Here is a 24,544-nt window from a genome sequence, read left to right as displayed (position 1 = left end):
AAATTTTATTGACCAAGTTGAAGCTAAAATATTGATATCTTTATAAAGATGAAATGTTCGATCTAGTAGAATTTGAGAAAGTACGCTAATTTCGCTCCAACTATATATGTGTTAGATTATCGAAACCACAACATTGCACCACAAGATACAGTATGAAATTTAAACTTCTATGCCGAATTTCCTGTAGAAAATTGTCAAGAAGCCAAGGGGTGGAAGTACTAATAATACTAATCATCTTAGATTTTGTGCTACTGGACACCTCCAGTGTGAGAATTTGAAACAACTGACTTTAAAGACACTTATAATGATGCATTGTCAGCTCAATAATGTACATTAATTAACGACAACTAGTTTGAAGACTAACATTATGCACCAGCTTTGAAAATAAAGTCTCCAAGAGATAGTTTGGATGATTTGGGTCATGAATCCAAGTTACGTGGGATGCAACTCCAACCAAGGAAAGAGTGCTTCTTCAAATTTAATTCTCTTTAATCGATAGGGAAAATCAACTGTGGCTCTGAAGCATCTTGCCAAAGAGTGTGGTTTTCTGATAACCCCTTCTCTTTGAAAACTCTCACCCTCCCTTTTTGTGCTTTATTTTTTTTTCTTTTTTTCTTTTTAGTATCAAAATAATTTTCATACTACTCTTATTATTGTTTGTGAACTCATCAGCATTTAAAACACTTAAAATATATAGCGTAAATTCAATAAATAAAATAATATATCACTCAATCGTGTGTCAATGTCTAGATGGAATGAGTTACTCTGGTGGTACTATAAAACTCTCATTTCCTTCCCATCAATAAAGATTTCTTTTTAAGTTTTTATTTCTTTGTTGGTATTCCATAAAGATGTATATTATAATCCAAAACCTCTTCATTTTCCACAAAGCTGACAATGGTGGCACTGTCCAACAGTTAAGCTAGCTACTTTGAAAGATCACAGTTCATTTTTCGTGCCTCTTTTGGGTTCATTTTTTGGATCAGGGTTCGTTTGAGCTTTTGAGTTCTGATGTCATATTAATATTTATGTGAGGAGTAGTTCATGTCTATTATAAATCTATGTAAAATCTCTTATCTTATCAATGTGAGATCCTTAACACAAGTAACGGTCAAATGAGTTTAGAGATCATTTAAAACTATTTTTCAAACATCAGAGACTAAAATAGTCTCTTTTATAATTTCATGACTACATAGAAATCAAATTCAAACTTCAAGAACTAAAAGTGTATATTTTATCCATTACTATTTTTGTTCTCATTAAGTTTTTTATAGACGGGGGAGGAAAATACATAAAAATAGAGAGAAAAAAATGATATTAATAAGCATCTATTAAAAAATTAGCAGCGGGCTGTGTAGAACATTACTTCTATTTCAGCTGACTTCATCATGTGTTCGGTAGATTAGGTGTTGAACAATGAAGTGGCAAGTTTCAGAAGATGTAGTTATTGTTGAGCTCTATTAAACAAGTTATATACCCCAAAAAAGAGGAGTTAGCTTGAATACGAGTTGAATAGTGGCGTACTTTTTGTTTAAGAGGAGGATTGTTTGGAATGCGACCAAAAGTTCACATCAACTTATATAATGAACCGATCATGGGTATATATGTAAACAAGGATAACATCTCCATTGATACGAAACCTTTGGTGAAACCAAAAATAAATATATTACTCTTCCATTTCATTTACATTTTTGAAAAGTCTTGTTCTCCCAATCCATATCCGTCCATAATTTCTACCCATCACCATCTTCAATAATAATCGAGGGTACTCTTATTTTCATTCTTTATTTTCTCTTTCTTTTTTACGAATATATTATTAATTTCCATTCCACCAAGAATTGCTTGATATCTCATTTTCATGTGTTCAAAATAAATGGCTCAAAACAATATCATCTCGTTTTATAGCTGTAAATACTCGACATAAAAACACACAAATCCCCATAACATCACATTAACTGCCATTTTGACACACACAATTGGACAAAGCTGATCAAATATTAAAACATCGCCTCCTTCCTTTCCTTCGAGATCAGAAGTTTAAATAATCATCGCCTTACAATTATTATACCGAATCGAAAAAACGACACAGACCGAAACATCTTATTATGAGAAAGTAAGAGAAGACAGAAAGGAGGAGGAGGGTTTTGAGATGGGTTTATGGTTTTGGGTTCAAGGGCAGTTCAGTTTTGGGGTTTACTCTGCGGTGGACCACAGTTGCGTTTATAGGGATCATTGCAGGGCGGCGGCTGTTTTTTGCCTATGCAATCGGAGTAACGCCCGGGACGATCACAAATGGGTTTGTTGGGGTTTCCTGTGCGGGGGCTGGTAAAGCCTACGGAACTAAGGCTGCTTTCATCTCCATGTATGGCTACTGCAATCAGAAATAAGAAATAAGAACGTTACTAAAACAGTACTTAATTACCTTACAAAAGAAGAGAGAGAAAAAATGAAGTTAAAAAGCGAAGAAACTGACCATTTTTGCGGGCGAGATTCAGGCTCCTTGCTGCAGCCACCTCCGAGGAGATGATGAGGATGAGGAAGAATAAGAAACCAACCACTCTAATAATACCCATCCGACCACTACTCATTTTTTAGTTTCTTTATGAAGAAACAAGAGGAACTTGTAGTTGGGGATGGAGTTGTGACACAGGTTTCCACTTTCCACTATGTTTTATAGCGCAACAAAGATGGGAGAATTTTCAATAACAAGAGTTTTAAGAGTTTGTTTTCAGAATAGACCACTTGTTTTAACCATTAGTAGATGACTTATTGGTGTGAAGGGACTAGGATTAGTTAGGAGGGAATGAGTTTAAATTTATCATAGCTACCTGCCTGCGTTAAGAATTAGTTATTATTATGTGTTTCTTTACACCAAATATTGTAAGGTCAGGCAGTTGTCCTACCCATTCCCTATGCCGCACACTGTCTACCGCTTGCCCACATCACCTACCGCGCGCCCACACCCCTGCCTCATGCCCTTGTCACTGCGAGCCTCGTCTTGTCTGCCTGCTGTCAGCACGCCCAGTGCACACCCACCAGCCATGCACGCCACCGCCAACACCCACCCATGCATGTGCCCATCCCCAGTGCCAGCTCCCGGCACGCACGCCACCGCCATCAAGGTGTGCGAGTAAGCTGACTCGAACACTCACGAATATAAAAAAAATAAAAAATATATAGAAAAAGACCATTTGTTTTCTTTTATTTTTTTAAATGCTTTCCTGCTTGGGAATGACCAGAGATTTTTGTTGTCTACTGTTAAATTTTTTACAAGGTGGAATGAACCGTGATAGAGAATTGTTTTTTAGTACATGTAATTGGGAGGGATTTTCACATGACCACATTGTAAAAATCGGTTTCTATTTCTATTGTTGATGTTTGGTAAATTAAAAAATTAATTTTAAGAAAATTTAAAACCACTCTAAATTGATTTTTAATGTATCGCTTGGATGTGATTTTGAAAAATTAATTATACTCAGGCTCTTTCGTCGAATTCAAACAAGATATCAAAGAGGGATAATAATGGCCGCACAACCACAACCCTACCAAAGTTGACGACCATTGACTCAAATTTTCCACATCTTGCCCTTTTGTGACCCTACCAAGTTGGACGAGCAAGATCATTGACTCGTAATTTCCATATTTTCCTTTCCTTTAGGTTTAATTATGAAAACATTATGCATTATATTCAAGGAGAAAAAGGTAACATTCCAAATTTTCTCCAAATTTAACATAAATTTGTGGAACTCCATTTTCCAAAAATACTTTGGTTTTTTTTTTCTTGAAAAAAAATACTTTCGTTTTTAATTTTCATTTTTAGTATGGGTTTCATGTATATAATTGAAATTATTCTCATTTTAAGTGCTAGTCAATAAAATTAATTTCTCTATTATTTCCAATTTCAAGATGGTTATGAAAACACATTTTTAGAAACTTTATTCCAAAAAAACAATTTTTCTTGTTCAATTCTCATTCAATATTTTCGGGCGTCTTAATAAGATTTATAGATTTCATTTCAAAATTAATTGGCTATGAGAGGAGTATATAGTCTGTCTATTATAAACCTTTATTATGGTGGTTCATTTAAGTTCATCAATGTTGTCGGAAGATTTTCATTTTTTTTTTACGAATGATTGTTTAAATTTGTTGGATTCTTATACGATATAAGATTCGTTGATCCCATTTCAAAACGAGTTGGAGTATCGAGATCTTAATCTTTTAGAAATGTGGATTCTTAACGCCTTGAGATGTCATTATTATTATTAAATATATTTTCAAAACCATACAAATTTATAATTACACTAAATTTATGGAAATAATGGAGATTCTAAGATTGACGAGGACATGTTTGGAGGCATCCACCAGGTGTAGGCAGATATTTAAATCATACATTTTTATCTTTTTATTTTAATCTCAAAATTTGTACAAAATGGTCTATTTTTTTCGGTTGATTTTTCAAATTTCCCATTTAATACAATTTAAAACTCCTGCCTAACAATTTGAAGTACCTATCATCTATCAAATCTTGATTTATTTGATATATTTTTTTTTCAGGTCAAAAAAAAATCTTGCTTTATTTGTTTGGAAAAGTCTGAATCCGTATCGTGGTTCTATTTGTTTATTTACGATAATATACAAAGATTATTCAATGTGTAATATAAAATATCTAAAATATATATATATATATATATATATATATATATATATAATATAAAATTAATATCTTCGTTCTAGATATATTTGAATAAATTAGTTTAGGGCCACTCATTATACTATTTATTTATTTATTTATGAAAATTCAAAGATTAAGAACGGCTTGTTGAAGAGATATTATTGTACCTAAGGTTAGAAAAGAATCGATTTTTTTTTTGATCGAAAATAGAAAAGAATCGAATATTATCTTGTTGATTTCAATATATATTTTTTAGAAAAGTTATAAACATTTTCTTCGAAAAATATTCCCTTTTTTATGTATAAAAAATGTGGGCGTGGCATATGTGGAGAAAGAAATTAGGGAGGAAAAATGTTTAGTAAATTGGAAAGTTGAATGAATAAAGAGTATCTAGAAAATGTGTAGAGAGATCCATCGATAAAGAAATTAGTGAAGAATATGATAAGGTTGAGATCTGTCATTGTTATCAACATGAGTATAGTTTTATCTTCAAAATCGAAAATTCAAAATCTTCATGCCTCATATAATTAGTTGTTTATTTTAAAAAAAAAAAGTGTAATCTTTGTTTGAAATGAGAAAGTATGAGATTCAAATTAGCTAAGTTTATTTGAAATAATGTAATCTTTACCCTCATACTTTTGACCATTTTTAAAATGCTCTATTTTATTTGGTCATTCTAGTTAGCTCAAACTGTTGTATATAATATAGAAATTGTGGTCTTATCCCACACGAAATTTTACAAAGGTCGTTTTTTTCAAAATATTTAAAAATCAATGTCATTCTATTACATTTATTTTTATATCCTAAAATGTATTTTTTAGGATTTAATGTTTAGGGGTCTAGGTTTAGGATTCAAACTTCTGACCTCTTAATTAAACAGAGATGTCAATTACCATTGAGCTAAACTCATGTTAGTAATATTACTCTTTCAAAGTCGAAAGTTTAAGTCGTATAAAAGGCATCCAATGAATTATGAGTTCAATACGTCCTATTTAGTAGAAATTAAGCATGCATTTCTTGTTCATTATTATTAGACAATCACATACTCACATATCTCGAGGCTAATAATTTTCATTTTATGGAAACCCCTTTATGCTTTGTTTAGCCTTATTCTCATTAGAAGTATTTTAGTGATCGATTTTATAAGAACGGGATGATCCTATTTAGTCATATCTACATAGCGAAAAACCCTTTATATATCTTCCTTTTATTACATGCAGTAGTTCTGAACAACTTCCCAAATGACACAAAAGAGAAAAAACGACGCAAACTGAAATAAGCTCATTAGGAAGAAAGTAAAAAGAAGATACAGAGGAGGGATAAGAAAGGTAATGACACGTTCGGTAAGGGTTTGAACTCAGGTCTCCCGTTTTGATATCATCTTAGAGATGAATAAACCACCACTCAACCAAAAGATTAGGTAAATTTAATTCATATATATGGATTCTTGACAGGTTTTAGGGGACGATTTAATTCGATTCGGTTCAGTTCGGGGGTTTAATTTGCGGTGGGGGGCAGCTCCACCGCGAATATCGGTTGCAGGGTTCAGGCCGTGGAATTGGATTTGGACCAAGGCACTTATAACTGCCCGGACGATTGCAAACGGGCCTCGAGCGGCTTCGTGTGCTGGGGCTGGTAAAGCCAAAGTGTGAGGAACTGAGGCTGCCTTCATCTTCATGTATGGCCACTGCTGCATATACAGAATTATTATATCCCAAGGCCCAAAACCTCCATATTCTAAGTCAGCCACCACTTAATTACCTTACAAAAGAAAGAGAAGAAAAAAGAAGAAGTTGAAGGCAAAACTGACCATTTTTGCGGGCGAGATTCAGGTCCCTTGCTGTAGCCACCTCCGAGGAGATGATGATGAGGAAGAATAGGAAACTTACCACCCTAAAACCCTTCCAATTCCAACCACTACTCATTTTTAGTTTTTCTTTCTTATGGGAACACACAAACTAGAGGAACTTGTATTTATAGACTGGTTGGACACACCCTCCGCCACCAAAACACTAATTGAGTAGCTGATAAGAGAGTGACTAACTTTGATTCATTCTAGTAAATGTACGTTTAAAATATTCGTTTTAGTTCATGTACTTCTAAAACGTATAGTCATGCTAGTCCCTACTTTTAGAATTTTAACACAAAGTCTACGTACAATAGAAACTCATTAATATAAAGTCATTATTACATTTCAAGAAACATATTGAGTGTAGTGTCGTGTTTGTATCCTTGTCGTAGGTGGCTAAGTAGAACAACCGAACATCAATAGATTCTTCGAAATCTTCTACCTGCATTGGGGAAGGTATAAAGATTTATGCATTATCGGTCTTTAAAATCCTCCCTCTTTTGTAAGTATGATCATGTTATTACCATTTCTCTTAATTGAAATGCTTTCCTATAGGCCTCCGTTTTTTTATATCTTTCTAACGTACTTTAACGAAGTAGTTCTCTTTTCCAAAAATAAAATTGTGATAGAAAATATGAGATTAAAAATAAAATTAAAGGACCAAAATATCTTTTTTTTTTTAAATACAAAGACCAAAACAAGCATTTTGAAAAATTATAAATACTAAAATAAACTAAAGCTAAAAGTGACCCTTGACTCATATTTTCCATATTGTCTTTTTGTAACCCTACCAAGTTGGACAACACCAAGACCATTGACATTGACATATTCGTTTAGTAATTACTAAAATAATATACTTTAAATTCAACCGATTTAAGGTCAAAACAAGCATAGTTCAACAATAATCGATATATAACTCCAATCAAGAGGTTGTGAGTTCGATCTTTCATCCCAACTAATCTGAGAAGGGTTCAATTTACAACCATAGAGAAAAAAAAAAGTATTTCAAAATTTTGTTCAATTTTATCTCATTTACTCATTAACAATAATTTTGTTGGTCCAACAGATCAATGATATATATTATTAATAGAAAATCGTATTTTTAATTAAAAGAAAGTACGATCGAACAATTAATTCATATTTTTAATTAGAAGAAATTACGATAAAATTGTCTCTAGCTAAAAAACTATTAACTAGAAAATGTTTCTACATACGAGCTAGGCATTCTAAATTGCAATTAAGTTTAAACCTTACCTATTTTAACTTTTTTTTTTTTGTCTTTATATTTGAAAAGAAAATGTAGAAAAATTAAAGAATTAAACCTCTTCCTACATAAAAAATAAAATCATGTACACACTCAAAAGGGACTATAATGAAGATTAAATTAATTAAAATTTAAACAAAATAATTTAAAAATGATCATCCTCGAGTGAGCTAGGGATACATTCTTAGACGTGCAGGTCTCATTCATAACTTTAGAGAAATTTAATTTTCATGTCAAAATAATTATAATACATTATTCTCAAAGATCTCTCGATCAGCATCTCACCTTTGGGACAATATTAAAATCGTCTCTTCATCTGGCTCATTTTAGTCAATATACTTTTGTAATTATGACATTATTTTCTCCCTCTCTCTTAATTTGAGTGCTTTCATATAACATCCTACTCTTATATATGTTTCTCACATACTTTTTGAATTAATAATGGGTTGTCTTCTCAAAAAGAGATTGATTTTTTTTCAACTTTAATTATAATTTTTATGATGGGTTTTGTGTATTTTGTTTTTTTTATTATTATAAATGGGGATTGGGGATTCGAACTCATGAACTTTGATAAAAGACATGTTAAATACCGCTGAACTATGTTCATGTTGGCAGATGAATTTCAGGTATATAATTGAAATTGATCTCATTTTAATTAAGTGCTAGTCAATAAAATTAACTTCTCTGCTTTCCAAATCCAAGATAGTTATATATACATAATTTTAAAGACTTTATTCCAAATCCAAAATAATCCTTTTCAATTCTGATTCAATATTTGGGTCGAGATGTAATTATTATTATTATTTTCCAAAACTACACAAATTTATAATTATAATTATAATAAATTTATGGAAATAAATGGAGATTCTAAGATTATTGATGAGGACAAGTTTGGAGGCATCCACAAGACTTGGTGGAGTCAGATATTTAAATCATACATTTTTATCTTTTTATTTGAATCTCAAAATTTGTACAAAATGTACTATTTAAATTTCGATTGATTTTTCAAATTTCTCATTTAATACAATTTAAGACTACTCCTGCCCACCAATTTGAAGGACCTATCATCTATCAAATCTTGCATTATTTGTTTGGAAAAGTCTAAATCCGTGTGGTGGTTCTATTTGTTTATTTACAAGAAAATACAGAGATTCAATATGTAATATAAAATATCTTAGTTCTAGATATGTGCAGAAATATCTATGGGAAAGAAATTAGTAAATGACACGAATCTATAATTGAAATCGACATAAGGGGATAGTCTTATCTTTAAAGTCGGAAATTCAAATCTAAACCCTAAACCCTATACCTTAAATTTATGAAAGATGCATGTTTAAAATACCCCATCCAGATGGAGCATCATTGGCTCCAGAATGTTCCACAGTCGAAGAAGCTCTAATTCCAAGACAAAGAACAATAAGTCTATGTTTTATAATAACTTATATATATATCGTCTACCCCAAAATTTAAATTTAAATTATAACGCTTTCATATAAAATTTAGATCATAGAGAATATAAAACTAACCAGATATTGGTATTAGTAAACAACTACTCGAGGGTTAGTATTAAGGTTTTAGATAGAAATGTCGACGTGTCGATGGACATTTAGAACTATGGTTAGTACCTCAGATTTCTCGTCCACCGACATTTTGAATTTTTAACAAAAATGAAAGAGAAATGTAGAAAATAAGATTTTTTTTATGTGTTTTTATATTATTTTAATTTTTATACTTTCGACTTAGTTCATTTTAATTTTTATACTTTTGAAATGTTTGATTTCATCTTTGTACTTTTTGAAAGTGACCATTGTTATTTCTTCATTTTCATTTTTACTTTCATTTATTTTGATCAAAATTTAGCATGTCAATTAAGTCGCTAAATTTTTCAAAATGTGACCATAAATTTATATCAAATAGTTTTCTTTATATTAAAATTTTACAAATAATAATCAGAAGGATTACATTTTAATGATATAGAGACCAAAATAAACATTATTTCGAAAATACATAAATTAAAATAATCAAAAGTTAAAAACCAAAATAGTCTGAAAATTTAAAACAAAAACCAAATATTGGTGTTTGTAATAGAAGATAATACTTTATTTGATGACAAATTTGACCAAGTTGCGTCGGCTCGGAAGTCAGGCTAACCTAACGAACGAGTTTCAACTGGACAGGTGACCTGTAAAACGGAGAATACTCTGATGCTAAAGTCAGGAAGAATCCAAGTTGCATTTCAGAGAGAAAAGGGATGTCCGCGTACCTGAAAACAGATTGAATAGGCTCTGTTTATAGACGACTTCCCCGGCAATATTCTCGACAAGCTCTCAACGACTCTTTAAAGTGATCGTAAATCACGCGTATTGTCGTGGAGTCTATCGGAGACTAGAGTTGAGCCGAGATGAAGCTAATCAGTTCAACCAATAAATGGGAACATATTTCTATGAAGTTTGGTTGGTTCGGCCACGCAAGGCGTCCACTCGATTAGAGTAAATGAAACCGCAGTGGTGAAACTCGAGGTATATTAACGAAAGTCATGTGTAACACTTATCATCCAACCAACATGTACCACGTGTGTGGTGCTCCAATATAATTTATTACTACAGTGGTTTCACTTGGTTCAATGTGATTTTCCAAAACTCTCTTCCCAAAGTCCAACCAACCAATGGAAGCACAATCTGGTGGTTGGAAGACAGTCAAAAACATGGAGAAAGAAGCCAAACCAACGGCTCTAAACCTCAAAAGACTCAAACTTTTTCCTTAAACTACGCGCAAAACTCTCTCTCTCTCTCTTTCATGCCACAAACCACAAACCTCAAGTTTGTTTTCACTTTCCAATCCCATATATATACACGACACAAAACTTCCATTTCTCAACTCACCAAAACAAAAGCATTACAAAAATCCCAATTCAAAATGAGCGTAGAACTTCTGGACGGTGCCACGATTGTGAGCTTCGTGGAAGACGAAGAAGTTTTTGGCGCGACTGTCAAAGAGCGTTTCAGTCATCTAGATAGTGATAGAGATGGTGTTCTTTCGTACGGAGAGATGCTGAGGGAATTGCAGAGTCTTCGGGTTTTGGAGACGCATTTCGGGATCGATGTGAAACCCGACCCCGATGAGGTTTCTGCTGTTTACGGGTCGTTGTTTTTGCTATTCGATCGGGACTGCAATGGGAAAGTTGATCTGGGAGAGTTCATGGCAGAGACCAAGAAGATGATGCTGGCCATGGCCAATGGGATTGGCCTTTTGCCCATTCAGATGGTGCTTGAAGAAAATGGCTTCTTGAAGAAAGCTGTGGAGAGAGAAACCACGAAACTGGCTGCTTAATATGTTAAGCTTTTTTGAAATATTGATTTTTTGTAGTGAGTTTTGGAGTCATTTGTTTGAGATTTTGAGTTGGTATTTTTTGTTATGGTTCTTTGAATTCAAATATTGAATGGTTCTCTTAATTTACCAATATTCAGTAATGTTGGTGTTAGTATAATTAATGAGTTACGATTTTATCTTTGATGCAAATCATGTTTAATCGGTTTAAATTGAAGTCTTAGAAGTAAGTACACAATGTCAAAATGTTTCTATGAAATTATATAGTTGTCTCTCGTGTGGCCTAGAAGTCGTATTAAGTCAACCTCACAAATTTCAAAATCAAATCAATGGTCAAACTAGGACTTTCTCTAGGCACCATCGATAAAATAATATGTCAAAAATTAAGTCAATTGGTTAAGACATCTATCTCCGAATAAAATATTAAGTTGCTACCCCCATTTGTTGTACTAAAAAGTTAAAATAATACATCACTCTTACCGATCGTGTGTGGTGAGCAGAGAATCCCCATTTAGGTTTTTTCCCCTGCATCATTTTTTTTAATATATATACACACTAAAATAATTCTATCATTCTCTTTATATGTACATATACTAAAAAAAAAATCATGTATTCTTCTCTACCTACCTATTCAATATATATATTTGGGAGAATTAGACATGGATATGAAATTTTATCTTTAGAAATTAAGCAATTATATAAAAATTCCTTTAGGACAAAAATATTTATTAAAAAATGGAAAAAATTCTTATAGAGAACTCAGTCCCTACGAATTCTCAACGAAGAATCCCTATCACAATCCCTACAAAATTTTGTGGAAAATTTAAATGGAGGGCGGGAATGAGGATGTGAAAGCCTTCTCCATACCCCGCCCCGTAAACATCCCTCGAGTGTGGTGCGTGAATTTCTCTATAGATCATCTCTAAATAATTTTTAAAAAAGCAACTATATATTTTTAATATAGAAGGTGTAAGCCAAGCCAACCTTATTAAGCTTCCTAGGGGCGCGTCTTTAGGAGCTGACCAATGGAATTCTTACTGGTCAATTTGATTTTCTCCTCTTTTCTTCCTACTTTGCATATTCTCCAAAACCAATTGGCTCCAAATTCTTCAACTTTTGAAGCTAATTGCGCCGACTTCTCTTCCTGTTGACTTCTACTTGTAATATATATTCTTTTCCCCGCGGCACCCATTAAACCAAGATTTGCCCCCAGAATCGGAACCTTCCACAGTTGCACTTCCAACTGCTTCTGCTGGTCAAATAAAATTTGACACAAACAAACGGCCACACAGACTGGGAGAAGCTTCCTCCTGAGGCCTATTTATGTCAAAACCTCACCCCATCCCTCTACTCATCAAAAACCCACATCAAAATCTTCTCCTATACCCTTCCAGTTCAAATGAGTGTGGAAATATTGGACAGTGCCACCATTGTCAACTTCGTCGAAGATGAGGCGGCCTTTGATGCCTTCATCAGAGACCGTTTTGCTCACCTCGACACCAACCATGACGGTCTCCTTTCCTACACTGAGATGTTGAGGGAGTTACAGAGTCTCAGAGTCTTCGAGATCCATTTCGGAATCGATGTGAAGCCTGATCCAGATGAGCTTTCTACTGTCTATAGTTCTCTGTTTTTGCAGTTTGATCATGACTCGAGTGGAAAGGTTGATCTTGATGAGTTTAAGGCTGAGACCAAGAGGATGATGCTGGCTACGGCTAATGGGATGGGATTCTTGCCTGTTCAGATGGTGCTAGAAGAGGGCAGCTTCTTGATGAAGGCTGTTGAGAGAGAAACCACCATAATGGCTGCTTCAGCATTCTGATTGCTCTCCTACTAAATTACCAAATACTTTCCTTTTACTACTTGTATTAGTAAGTTCAAGAACCAAATCAGGAGAGAGTGAAGTTTTTTCTTGATTGAATATTGTTTCTCTTTTTCAGCAAAGAAGATTAATGCATCAAAATTTCCTCTAGATTCAAAATAAAATAACGTAATTATACAGCTACACGAACCGTGTTTTGTACTTGCAAATGGATGATAATTATCACAAGAACAGAGACAGTTCAGGAGCAGGAATGAAGCAGAACATACTTTCACCAAACAAATCTAACATAGATGTTAACAACTTTCCAGAATTAAGATCCTCCTTCCAGACTTGAGATAGGACAGCTGACCTTTTAAGAAATTGATCGTCGCGCTTGCCCTTTCTACTGGTGCTGCCTGAACTGATCTCATTTTGCATCTGTCGAGAAGATGTAGGCGAAACCAGATTGGAATTTCCAGAGGTAGCTGGACCGACTATTACTCCCAAGTGTGATGTTGATGAATTAGTTGCCATGATATTCATTGGGCCACCATCAGTTACCATCTTCTTGAGGGGAGGCTGCCCTTCTAAGTGGTCTGCATTGGCCTTCCGTTTGTCTAAGATTACGCATGTACCAAAGAAAGATGAACTTTAGCGTGGGATTTTTGGACTTGGTCATTTTCAAAAAGTATATTTCAACATGCAACAGTTGAGACGTATCAAAGATTTTAGCATTCTAGTTTCCTGATGGCAGGCTCTTCTATTCCATTCTTTCACTAATCACATAATTCACAACATACTAATGAGGATATTTCTATTTTAATGTCATTATATAAAACTATAAACTAAAAATCCCAGACAGAAGTACGTGCCAAAAATCTACTTATCATAATGGAGAAAAGCAGGAGTGAAGTTGTTAGTTTTTTTTTTTTTTAGCCATCTCAGTTGTTTGATTCAAATAAGTTCCATGAACTTACTTGGGAATGTGGCGGTGATAACTCTTGCATTCGTCCGCAAGACAGGATTTGCAGGCACACTAGGCAAAGGAAATATCTTGACACGATCATATATGCATTGACCAACTGCTCGCTGGAAAACATATTATGTCAATAAACCATTGCATCAGTTTCTACAGAATAATCATGTAATAAAGTTGCACAAGATCTTTATAAAAGGAACTCACCAACAAGGCTCCATAAACACGCCAGGCTTCATGCCTCTTCATCTCATTCTTTTGATTTGCAAAAAGCATTTCAGGTTCCAGAAGTCCCAGATATGGCTCAAGATTTGGTAGTATAAGGAGGTGAACCTAAAAAAATATCGATACTAGAAACTGAGATCTCTGCACAGATTACTGAAGTATACTAACGACAAATAGCTTTTTTAGGAGGAGTTCAGTGTAGTCGGATGGGAGGGAAGCGCATATCGGAAAGGAAACTCCGAATTCAAATGACATTTTGACTGATTATGTTCTTACTGAAATTGCACATGAAAGATGAGCAAACATCATTATCTTACCTCAGAAGATTTCTTTTTAAAGTGATAGAATTAATATAAAGGTCAAGAAGGAATAGCCTCTCTAATATAAAGGATGAAGTTCATCGAGGTGTAAATTCAAATCAGATTAAATCAACACAATGTCATTCTTAAACATTGTTTGAAATTCAACCTGATTTGATAAGATATAAATTATAAATCTTTCAAATAGCAAACAGAGGAAAACATTTCTCTTAATCTCTTCCCTTCTTTCTCCTATAGTATCACTTTCCATACTTTTGAGACGAACACATTCATTTTCTCCAACTTCCAACCCCCTAGTCTAATTAAATAAGCATGTGAGAAGAGCATACCACATTCATCCCCAAGGCTGCTAATCCTTGGATTGCACCATAATGTTGAGTCAGAGCCCGTTTTGGGTCTAAAAATGCATTAAGCAGAGTTTTGGTAAGCTTTGTCTGCAGAGTGTTGTAAACATGACCAAACCTGCAACATTAACACTTCAATCTTACAAAAAATATCTAAAAGCAAGACAGCGCAGAAGGAAGATAGCAGACCACAAATAATTATGCCATACTCTGAAAAATGATGTTTTAGCCTTTAATAGAAACAAAACATAGTACTAGGGTAACCTATTTACTGCAGAATGTTGTAAAGTAAAATTCATTTATACCAAATCCAATTTGATCTGCTGTCTACATACGGCCAAACTATTTAATTTTAAAAGGAGGTTGAAATGAATAACAAATACTGCAAGCGATCACTGAGAAGAAAACCAATAGAATATATAATAAATTCACGTTAATATTCCATATTAAGCATGAGATTAACCCTAACAAAAAGCATGAGATTAAGCAGAACCTGGCAAATTAAATTTCACCTTTTACATATCAAAGCAACCACTTTTGCTGTGAAGTCTCTGAGCTCCCAGTGGTTGTCTGAAAACCTATTTCCTAACTTTTTTGCAACGAGGCAGGTCACAACAGATGGCATCATTTGGTGTAGCTGACAAGAAAATACGCTGTCTCAGATACAGATTGAATACCTTCCACACAAAGTACCAAGCAAAAACCATATATATTATCCTTATTGTGGCCTCAAAACATGGTTGACTAACAATTTAAGGATAGAATTCAAACTAAATATCCTTTGAAGTATGAACTGGTTGAAGATTAATGAGAAGCCAAAGGTGGTCTTAAAAGATAGGGATACGCGGAGGAAAATTATTCACAAGGCCAAATAGTTGAAATTGGGAACACATATCGGCCTGTTTTTTGCAATCAACTTGAAATATTATCTTCACAAGACATGTTTATGGAAGACGAGCAATAAGCCCTGCTTTTTTTTTTCTTTTTTGAACACGAAAGAAGCTTTTCATTAATATACGAACAGTTACAGACAAAGTCAAGAAAACAAAACCTAGTAAAAAGTAATACAAGAAAGCTATAAACACACCCCAAAAAACCTTACAGAAAAACCCACCCCAATTTGTGTTTATTACAAAAAGGAGTAAAGTTACTATGTCCTGCTAGTGAAATAATTCCTTGAGCTTCAGGATCAGCAAATGAACTTCTCAAAGTGAATTCCTTCTAAGCATCTCTATTACGCAGACAGTGCATCGCAATCTCAAGCCAATTTTCTAAACTTGAATGAATTTTACTTAATGTTCTTATATCAGTTACTCTGAGCAGTAGCCCAGAATAATGGAAGACAAGGAAGGCCAAGGTGATAACAATGATCTGGCTGCTATAAAACATCAATGAGTTGTCTGAATACTGCTAGACTTAGACATTCATGAACCTCAACCCAACCCTTAGAAAAAGAAGATGATATAACAGATATGTAGAATTCAACTCACATAAGGTTCTATATGAATGTGAGGATTCTGAAGAAGGCTCCATACGACACGCATTAAAGCAAAAAGAAGGGAATAATCACCCAGTCCACGTGCAACCTGATATCATTGGAAAATCAAAAACAAAAGCTTTTAAATAAAAAATCAAAAGAACTTCGAATGCAATCTGTAGATCTCATATGCTCAAACATGTATACCTCATCAGCTATAAAGCACGTAAAATAAGGAACCAATGGGTGAAGTCCTGAGTCCGTAGCTAAACTCGCTAATGCTTTTTTAAAAAGAACTGTACTGGACCTACTAACAACAAGCTCCGTGATTTTGTCAAAATATAGCTGCAAATATTGTGATGAAACATGTAAATTACCTATCAATCAAACTTTTAACAGAATAATATAAGCAAATAACAAGTCAATTACCTGAAGCTCCTTGGACAGTATATGCTTAACTGGTAATTTAATGTCAACTGGAAGTCCATCCTTTTGTTCATTACTTTTCACATCAGAAGGTGGTAAAATTACTGTAGATGAGAAATACATCAGAATGCGGTAAGATTACTCTTGTAAATGCTTCTTTTTCAAAACCAAAAAGCATACAGAAATATCTGTGCTACATGCTAGCATGTAAAGGGCTGCTACAGAAATTTCAGTCACATTTTGGTACTCAAATAAAACTATCTGCCTGGCTTGTGAGTACATGTCAAGTGTCAACAATCAACATTAATCAGATTTGGGACAAACCTTCTACAGGAGCATTTTCTGGTATTGCAGGCTGCACACCTTCGATTGCTAGCCAATGGCAAAAAACAGCAGTATCAAGAGGAGCTTTTGGCAATGGAGCATCAATGACCTATAAGTAAAACACGCGATTCATTGAAAGACATTGGCAAGAATGAGACAGCTAGAATGGTGAAAAAATTCCTTACGTCTTTAAACTCCAGATCCTTGTCCTCAAGGTAAAACAGATCCCTATGTCCAACGGCTCTTTTAAATCGCAAGGGACCTCCAGAGGCAAAGCCATACATAGGCTGCCACATCAACATCAAAAAGGAGAGTGAATAATGTTCCTTCTATTAGCAGATAGAGAAAAAAGCGGTATAGGGACAAGTTATTGCAGCAGGAGCTTTAAGGCAACAAAGGCATTAAAAACCACTCATCTGAATACCCAATAAGTTTAGCACATCACAGAAGCTCAACTTTTCAAGATATCTTTTATACTAAGGAAGCGTTAAAGTTATACTAGTAAGCCAAGAATAATTGCTTTCAATCTAGCAAATCAAATATGGCAAAATTTATCCTTGGGACCAGCTGATTGTTTTTTAGGAGTGTTCATCGACTCATGGAAGTTTCAAGTGGCCCAACCATTTTAATAGCCATTGTCTATATGATGCACTAGGCATCAAAGATATGATGCACGTGGAAGTTTCTTTTTTTAAGTGACCCAACCATATAGCCATTGTCTATATGATGCACTAGGCATCAAAGAAATTCTGATGATGCCAATTTAGAATACCTTAAATAATGAAATTCATGGATTCCTTACCATGGTGCATCACTCGTCATAATCAACAAGGACAATCTATTACATCACTCCTAAATCAAGATATATGAAATAAAGGAATATATGCATATATAGGCAAACCACCAGTAAAAGGCATGCAGATCTGAAAACACAAAATACAGAATCCATATCCACTAGTATTGTACTTACCTCCACATTTCTCAGGTTTAGTGCACCATCAACATCATCGGCTGTCAACGTAGTTCTCTTAGAGTGACGCATGCATTTGATGGCCTCCTAAATTTTGAGTAAGAGAATTATTAGCTCCACCATTTCGTCTTCTACAAGGCAACGCTTGTGCACTATATTTACAAGTTCTAGAGTATCATAATATAGAACCATTAGGACAAATATCTTCTTACTCAGTTTAGCCGCACGTTACCTAGACTAGCAATAGATTCGTGCACACCAACATCCAACAGTTTCAAAGACCAGTCACCTAATTCCTCTTTTTGAAACAAGACCTCTTTTTGAAACAGGACAGGTAAATCCTGTGAACTTAAAATCATTGTTGAGTAGAACCCAATTATGAACTTAAAATCATTGCGTGTAATTCAGCAAAGTTCAGCAAAGTGTGCAATTCTTTTACGCTTGGCTGAACTTAAAATCATTGTTAAGCAAAGCGCAAAAGAATTACACACCAGTGTCATTCGTATCTTCCCAGTTGCAACAAACTTGTGAATGGAACTCAAAAACAAAATATTTCTTCTCTCCCGTGAATCAAAACAAGTATGACCTAAAAATACTCTGCTAGTGCCAGACATGTACCAGTAGACAGTTCAACCAAGAAGTAGCAACCAACCAAGCGCAAAATAGAAATTAAATTTAGTAATTAATGAAGCAACAAGGGATCAATATTGTGTTTAATTTTCATCAAAAAACTAAAAAATATACCATGTGACCATAGTTTAAGCATAAACGAGAAAAATTACCTGCATGACCTCCCGCAAACGATATTCCACATCAGGAGCAACTGCCAATGCAACATCTGGGGATAAGTTATTGATCCCAATACACTGCGCAATGACCTCGATATTTTCTTTGGGTACGATACTCATTTTCTTTCTTCAATATCTCATTTACTGAGCGCCCCAAGTAACCGCATAAGTCCTACGATGCAAAACACCCATAAATCAAAACCTTCGTAAAAAGACATAGCATTCATGGAAGAAGAAGAATTAAGCTTAAGCTTAAGCAAAAAGGCCGCACATGCTTCGTTGAGCTTAGACCGCCTTTGGTGGCAAATTGTACAGACCCAAGAGTAAAAATTAAGAAATACGCAAGGCCTTCCCCATACTTCTCCTTAATTTTCACGGCTGACAAACAGAACTACGCCATAGAAATTGAATGTAGAATCAACAAGCAGAATTTCAAAGAGCGAAGAGCTTACGATGCTGAGTGCCACTGCAGACGCCTATGGGGGAGTAGGAATTTTGAAGCTATGGCAATTTATATGAGCAATCCCGCAGGCTGGACGATCCGAGTTTTTTCGCGATGGATCCAGCAGAGAGAACATGTAAATATAGATGGAAGCGAATTCGGACGAAACGGGTAACCAATTTTTCGAGCCCGAACAAGTATTTGGATCGGGTTTCTGGAACTGTACAACTAAACTCTTCAATTTTCTCGTTGATTTGAAACAAGATAATTTTAGGGTTTCTAATTTTGGGCAAACCCGAAAATATTTGGTAAATTATTGTATATAATATTCAGGGACATTTACAAATATAGTAAAATTATTGTATATAATTATTATATATATATATATAAATTAAAAGAAAGTTCAATTTTAAAATAACAACTTTATCCAAATAATATACATTTATTTGATTACTGATATATGTATGTGATATACTACTGATATGAGTATCGATATACTCACAATATATATGTGATATACTACTGATATGAGTATCTGTGCAATATGTATGTGATATACATCTAATATACTACTAATATGAGTGTTTGATATATTGTTGATATGAGTATCTGATATACTAACGATAAAAGTGAATATTATAAAATCATATTATTGGGAATAACGAAAGCATCTCTAAATACTCCTTTTTAAATGTAGTTGGTAGTTACATACTTTTTGCTCTCGACTTAAAAAAATGCAATAATCGTAACCTTGTTTTCGAGGCTAAAACTTGCTTGAAAGGCAGGTTTGGAGAAACGTTCCTTTTATTTCTACTTATTTATTCTGTGAAACTAACAAACCTATTAGGCTATAACTATTAAAATAAATCGAATTTACTAATTAAAGCATAGTTTAGCGGCTAAGGTACCTTACTATTTCCCTTTAAAAATATATGTCTTAATAAACTAAGTTAGATTTGGAATTTTTTAGACTTCCCATTAGATATTTCCATGATTATCCAAATTAGTTAAAGTTCAAACTCTCATATCCCCAATTTGTTGTACTAAAAAAAGTATGATGAAATAACAAATTACTAATTACAAAGTTTGAGATTTTTTAAGAAACAAAGTGTGGATTTGAACATCCGATCTTTTGATCAAAGATATAATAATTAAAAAAAACAAAAACAAAAAACTTCAAAAGTCAGCCTCGTGGATCTAAAATGTATACCACGAATATGTTTAGACCTGCATTAAAAAGTAGATCTTGTTTTTAGTCCATAAACTTTCAAGTCTGTGTCTAATATGTCTCTGATTTAGTAGATTCCTAAACCTTTAATTTTGTGTCTAATAAATCTTTGAATTTCTATTACGTGTGTAATAGGTCCCTAACATATTCAATATTCTTTAAAAGTTAACCAATCTATTCAACAAGAAATTGAATTTTGTGTCTAATAGAACCCTCAACTTTCAATCTTGTCTTTAATAAATCAAACATTTTAAATGTTGATTAGGTCAATGACCTATTAGATACGAAATTGAAAATTAACCTAATACAAAATTGAAAGTTTAATGATCCGTCAGACGCTTTTTAAAATTCAGTAGTCTATTAGACACAAATTTGAAAGTTTATGGACTTATTAAGTATTTTTAAAGTTTAATGACCTATTAGATACAAATTTGAAAGTTTATTGACTAAATTTGTAGTTTAATCTAAAGTAAAAAAATTAAATTTCAAGAATGATTTTGATTATTTATTGGAATGGCCAATACGAGCATAATTCAACGGTGACAGTATCTTATTTTTTCTTTGGAGGTTATGGAATTTCGATCCCTCGTCCCGACATTTCTTGTACTGACAAAAGATTACTTGAGAGTGTAAATAGTTTATGTACAATTATGCGCAGAGACAGTTTGCAATTGTCCTGAAAATAAATTGTTCACAGCTATTATTCCACGTGAAAATATGGCCGCCAACTTTAGAAAAAATACACCCCCAAAAGAAGAAACTATACAAATCCAAACATAATCTTTATTTTTAATTAATTATTCATAAGAATTCAGCTAATTACTTTTGGTATGGAAGCTTTTGGGTCTCAAATGGCAGACAAACATGTTTATTAGATCCAATAAAATTGAGAGTAGTGAAAAGTTATTAAATTATTGTTTTAGCCTTTATGCCATTTACTTGATTTTCAATTTAGTCATAAGACATTTTTCTACGTCAAATTACCATTTTACTCTTTTTAAAATGAAATGTGTGTGTTCAATTTCAGTTTGATGTTTATATCTAACCTTTTTAATTTAGTTCAATCTCTGCCAAAGATGTTAACCTTTAGTATAAATTTCTATCGACCATTTCATATATCTATAAGGTTGACATTAATATAAGGAGTGAATTAAAAATTCTACAAAACCGAAAAAAAATTGACAACGTCCTAAACATAATACTAAAATTAATAAATTTTAACTAATTTAAAAAGAGTAAAATGTTGCTTTATTATTTTAAATATTTATCATGAATTTTGTTAGTTTTAAAATTTTTCAAAAAATATCTATCAATATCAACATTTTTTACCGATCTTTCCATCAACATCGATAACAAAATAGAGATACTTTGAGCACAAATTCCGAGACAGAGGTAGTTACTTTAATAAAAAAAAAAAAAAATTTATGTGACAGAGAGTGTAATTGTAATGAAAAGGAATAGACATATCCCAATTGCCAAGCAAACCTTTTTTTTTTTGGGTGGCATCCATGTGCAAAAAGCAATCTGCAAAGAAATTAAAACTCTTACAACCAATCCATCCTTTCTATCAAAATCTTTTACTTTTTTTTTCTTGAGCTTCCATTATTTCTTTTGAGATTTAAGTATCCCATGTCCAGCTCTAAAGGCATGCTCTTGATTATTTCTCCCTAACATGCGGTTTTCCAACAATTTGCTGCTGCTGCTGCTTCCTCTTTTTCACCTTTATAACACTCTGCCCCATCACAACCTTTGCTTCTCTGTGTTGTGTTCTCTCTCTGCATGACTTTCAGCGGAGCAAAAACTAAAAGAAACCTCGTTTTCTGCAGACTTCCCCTCTGGGTTTCTTCTTTTTCTGCTGAGTAGAAATGGGAATTAAGGGAGAATTGGTTAGGAATGTCTTCTCCAGGAATCGCTCTTTCAAGACCCATCATGAGAAAAATGTAAGAATAGGATTTTGGTTTCTTTTGATATTGTTGCCCTCCTTGTGTTTGTTGAAATGCCAAGCCGAAACTTCTTCACTTTATCTGTCTATGATTTCTGAGTGAATTGCCTTTGTTTTTTATTTCTGATCTGACTTTGTCAGATGAGGAACAACAATTCAGTGGAAAGGAAAAAATGGCACTCTGTTAGATCTTACCTGTGTGGCGACGAGTACAATTTAGTTCTTGCGGAGGAAGATGCAGCATCCATTAGAAGCTCTGAAGCAACTGTCACGCAGCCTGTTCCAGAGACACAGGTTTCAACACAGAAACAAGATCCTGAACCGGAGGTTTTGGATTTAAGCTCCCAATTGAAGCACCAAGAACAAGCAGCACTCATCATCCAGTCAGCATTTAGAAGCTTTCTGGTCATTTTAACACTTTTACTTCATACTAAACATTCGGATCCCAAAACTTTTGGTTTGGACTTTGTTTGATTAAGCTTTCTAGGTAAGATGATGATGGAAATGAACTCTGTAATTAGTGAATTTGAATTGCAGGCTCGGCGTCAAAATGAAGAGATCAAATGGGGGGATTGGAAGAAGGAGATCACTGAGGGAACAGAAAGCCCAAGCAGAGAATCTCTAAGCACGTCGGTTGAAGTTTTGACTGGGAATTCTGAAGCTTTCTCTGTTCAAGAAGAAGGAATTGTTCTTTCCAACCGAATCCAGCAGAAACCCAAAACCCAATTACATAAGCTGAAGGTTGAAGACGACATGCTCTGTGTAACTTGTTGAAAGTTATCTGGATCTGATTACGAAACATTGAAAGCCTCGAAATTCCTGAAAATATTAATGATCTTCTGTAACCCTTTTGGCCTTTTGGATTTTGCAGGAAGAATGGGATGATAGCACAGTGAGTAGCAATGTATCGAGAATGAGGATTCAGAACAGGCTAGAAGCATCAACCAGGCGTGAAAGAGCACTAGCTTATGCTTTCTCGCAACAGGTAAATTGAACTATAACATTTCCTGAGAATACAAAGAAGCTGGGTTATCTGCTGTAATGATTGTTGTTACTCCTGCTGGGTTTTTTAGCTTCGAATCTGCTCCAAGAGAAAGCTCGCAAAATCTGACGCTATGGAAGCAAACATGAGCTGGAGCTGGCTTGAGAGGTGGATGGCCACCCGCCTTCCTGAAGGCTCCTCTGTTGAAACTCACACGAGGAAGCCAACGGAAGCCATCGACAACAGTCAAAGATTGGTGCTAAGCCAAAGACTCTTTGATATAGGCGGGGAAGAAAAGGAAAGCTGCGGATCTAATGAGGTATCTGTAAGATCTGTTAACTTCTCTGCGGATGTTGTGCAGGGCACAGATGGTAACTTAACTAAGAACAGATCAAAGGGTTCAAGTTACATATCAAGGAGGAAGACTGTACCAAGCCTTCAGCATCATGGAGATTTTACAAAGGTACAGCAGATATTTCAATTTAAAACATTTCAGTGAAGCTAACAAAATCATGCTGCATGTTCAATCATAAACATAACTTCTAAGAACTGTCAATTCAAATAGTAAAAAGCAAAAACCAACCCAAATAGCTTCAACTCCGAGGCTTGTAGTTCTCTGTTTGTCATTCTTTCTTTCCTGTTTCTCCTCATCCAACATTTTGGAACTCATAAAACTTAATTTAGGTGAGCAAACGGGACTGGGTAGCAGAGACTGAAAGAGATCAAAGGAGCAGACTAAAGCAAGCTGGGGAAAGAGGAGAAATCAAATGTAATGATGCATATATCAACAGTTCTCCGAATTCCTCTCCGGTCGAATCCAGAATCGGTGTGTAAATCTGGAAATTGAAACCTTCTTGTTGATCTTTGATGTTATTTATGTTAAGGAAACCCCTTGTATATTAAGGATAAGAACTATCATAAACAGTGAGGAACCAAAACTTAAGATGGATGATAATGCAAACAAGCCTTAAATAAATAGCAGGAATCCTCGTACAATCCTAACTTACCCACCTTCAAGACCAATGATTCGCTCCAAAGTAAATGCTTCTACAACTTACTTAGTTCAGGCTGATAAACACTGTTGAAGCAAAATGTGCAGATGTCATAACTATTTTGTACATTCAGCAATAATTGTATACCTGACGCCAACTCCTTCCTCATCAATATGGATATCCATACATTTA

The 24,544-nt window shown here is 34.1% G+C and overlaps 5 protein-coding genes and 1 long non-coding RNA gene across 8 annotated transcripts; 3 read left to right on the top strand and 3 right to left on the bottom strand.

The window, feature by feature from the left end:
* Positions 1 to 1,874: 1,874 nt before the first annotated feature.
* LOC148211630 (uncharacterized) lies at positions 1,875 to 2,661 on the bottom strand. Its single transcript, XM_088122398.1, has 2 exons — positions 2,474 to 2,661; positions 1,875 to 2,371 (listed from the first exon to the last, which is right to left on the bottom strand). The coding sequence occupies exons 1-2, from the start codon at positions 2,586 to 2,588 to the stop codon at positions 2,181 to 2,183; spliced, it is 306 nt and encodes a 101-aa protein (XP_087978524.1). The 5' UTR covers positions 2,589 to 2,661; the 3' UTR covers positions 1,875 to 2,180.
* Positions 2,662 to 5,850: 3,189 nt separating this feature from the next.
* LOC111007543 (uncharacterized) lies at positions 5,851 to 6,937 on the bottom strand. 2 transcript variants are annotated; one of them, XR_002600994.2, is made up of 2 exons: positions 6,483 to 6,937; positions 5,851 to 6,362 (listed from the first exon to the last, which is right to left on the bottom strand). It is a non-coding gene; the product is annotated as an uncharacterized LOC111007543 (long non-coding RNA). The 2 variants fall into 2 exon arrangements; XR_002600995.2 differs by having other exon boundaries at positions 5,851 to 6,359.
* Positions 6,938 to 10,385: 3,448 nt separating this feature from the next.
* LOC111007849 (uncharacterized) lies at positions 10,386 to 11,304 on the top strand. Its single transcript, XM_022280374.2, has one exon. The coding sequence runs from the start codon at positions 10,582 to 10,584 to the stop codon at positions 11,113 to 11,115; it is 534 nt and encodes a 177-aa protein (XP_022136066.2). The 5' UTR covers positions 10,386 to 10,581; the 3' UTR covers positions 11,116 to 11,304.
* Positions 11,305 to 12,511: 1,207 nt separating this feature from the next.
* LOC111007532 (uncharacterized) lies at positions 12,512 to 12,940 on the top strand. The gene has a single exon (XM_022279931.2). The coding sequence runs from the start codon at positions 12,512 to 12,514 to the stop codon at positions 12,932 to 12,934; it is 423 nt and encodes a 140-aa protein (XP_022135623.1). The 3' UTR covers positions 12,935 to 12,940.
* Positions 12,941 to 13,061: 121 nt separating this feature from the next.
* Positions 13,062 to 19,457, bottom strand: TAFII59 (TATA BOX ASSOCIATED FACTOR II 59). 2 transcript variants are annotated; one of them, XM_022279927.2, is made up of 13 exons: positions 19,219 to 19,457; positions 18,761 to 18,938; positions 17,979 to 18,065; positions 17,194 to 17,295; positions 17,009 to 17,117; positions 16,688 to 16,788; positions 16,466 to 16,603; positions 16,272 to 16,367; positions 15,294 to 15,418; positions 14,767 to 14,899; positions 14,100 to 14,225; positions 13,894 to 14,005; positions 13,062 to 13,533 (listed from the first exon to the last, which is right to left on the bottom strand). In XM_022279927.2, exons 2-13 carry the CDS (start codon positions 18,884 to 18,886, stop codon positions 13,157 to 13,159), a joined length of 1,632 nt encoding a protein of 543 aa, XP_022135619.1. In that variant the 5' UTR covers positions 18,887 to 18,938; positions 19,219 to 19,457; the 3' UTR covers positions 13,062 to 13,156. The 2 variants fall into 2 exon arrangements, with proteins under 2 accessions (XP_022135619.1, XP_022135620.1); XM_022279928.2 differs by lacking the exon at positions 19,219 to 19,457 and adding an exon at positions 19,038 to 19,198.
* Positions 19,458 to 22,234: 2,777 nt separating this feature from the next.
* IQD33 (IQ-domain 33) lies at positions 22,235 to 24,336 on the top strand. Its single transcript, XM_022279929.2, has 6 exons — positions 22,235 to 22,376; positions 22,520 to 22,783; positions 22,916 to 23,119; positions 23,250 to 23,363; positions 23,452 to 23,823; positions 24,045 to 24,336. Exons 1-6 carry the CDS (start codon positions 22,302 to 22,304, stop codon positions 24,192 to 24,194), a joined length of 1,179 nt encoding a protein of 392 aa, XP_022135621.1. The 5' UTR covers positions 22,235 to 22,301; the 3' UTR covers positions 24,195 to 24,336.
* The last annotated feature ends 208 nt before the right edge of the window (positions 24,337 to 24,544 follow it).

The sequence above is a fragment of the Momordica charantia genome (assembly GCF_013281855.1).
Source record: "Momordica charantia cultivar OHB3-1 chromosome 4 unlocalized genomic scaffold, Mcharantia_2.0 BLBB01000004.1, whole genome shotgun sequence".
Classification (NCBI taxonomy): domain Eukaryota; kingdom Viridiplantae; phylum Streptophyta; class Magnoliopsida; order Cucurbitales; family Cucurbitaceae; genus Momordica; species Momordica charantia.
This window is presented reverse-complemented; position numbering and strand designations above follow the sequence as displayed.

Coding starts and splice junctions, on each gene's coding strand:
- IQD33 (XM_022279929.2), top strand. CDS start 22,302: ATGGGAATTAAGGGAGAATTGGTTAGGAATGTCTTCTCCAGGAATCGC. Junction 22,784..22,915: donor CAGCATTTAGAAGCTTTCTG/GTCATTTTAACA, acceptor TTTGAATTGCAG/GCTCGGCGTCAAAATGAAGA. Junction 23,824..24,044: donor ATCATGGAGATTTTACAAAG/GTACAGCAGATA, acceptor AACTTAATTTAG/GTGAGCAAACGGGACTGGGT.
- LOC111007849 (XM_022280374.2), top strand. CDS start 10,582: ATGCCACAAACCACAAACCTCAAGTTTGTTTTCACTTTCCAATCCCAT.
- LOC148211630 (XM_088122398.1), bottom strand. CDS start 2,588: ATGAGTAGTGGTCGGATGGGTATTATTAGAGTGGTTGGTTTCTTATTC. Junction 2,372..2,473: donor GAATCTCGCCCGCAAAAATG/GTCAGTTTCTTC, acceptor TTCTGATTGCAG/TAGCCATACATGGAGATGAA.
- TAFII59 (XM_022279927.2), bottom strand. CDS start 18,886: ATGAGTATCGTACCCAAAGAAAATATCGAGGTCATTGCGCAGTGTATT. Junction 16,604..16,687: donor TACTGTCCAAGGAGCTTCAG/GTAATTGACTTG, acceptor CAATATTTGCAG/CTATATTTTGACAAAATCAC. Junction 16,368..16,465: donor CGTGCTTTATAGCTGATGAG/GTATACATGTTT, acceptor CAATGATATCAG/GTTGCACGTGGACTGGGTGA.
- LOC111007532 (XM_022279931.2), top strand. CDS start 12,512: ATGAGTGTGGAAATATTGGACAGTGCCACCATTGTCAACTTCGTCGAA.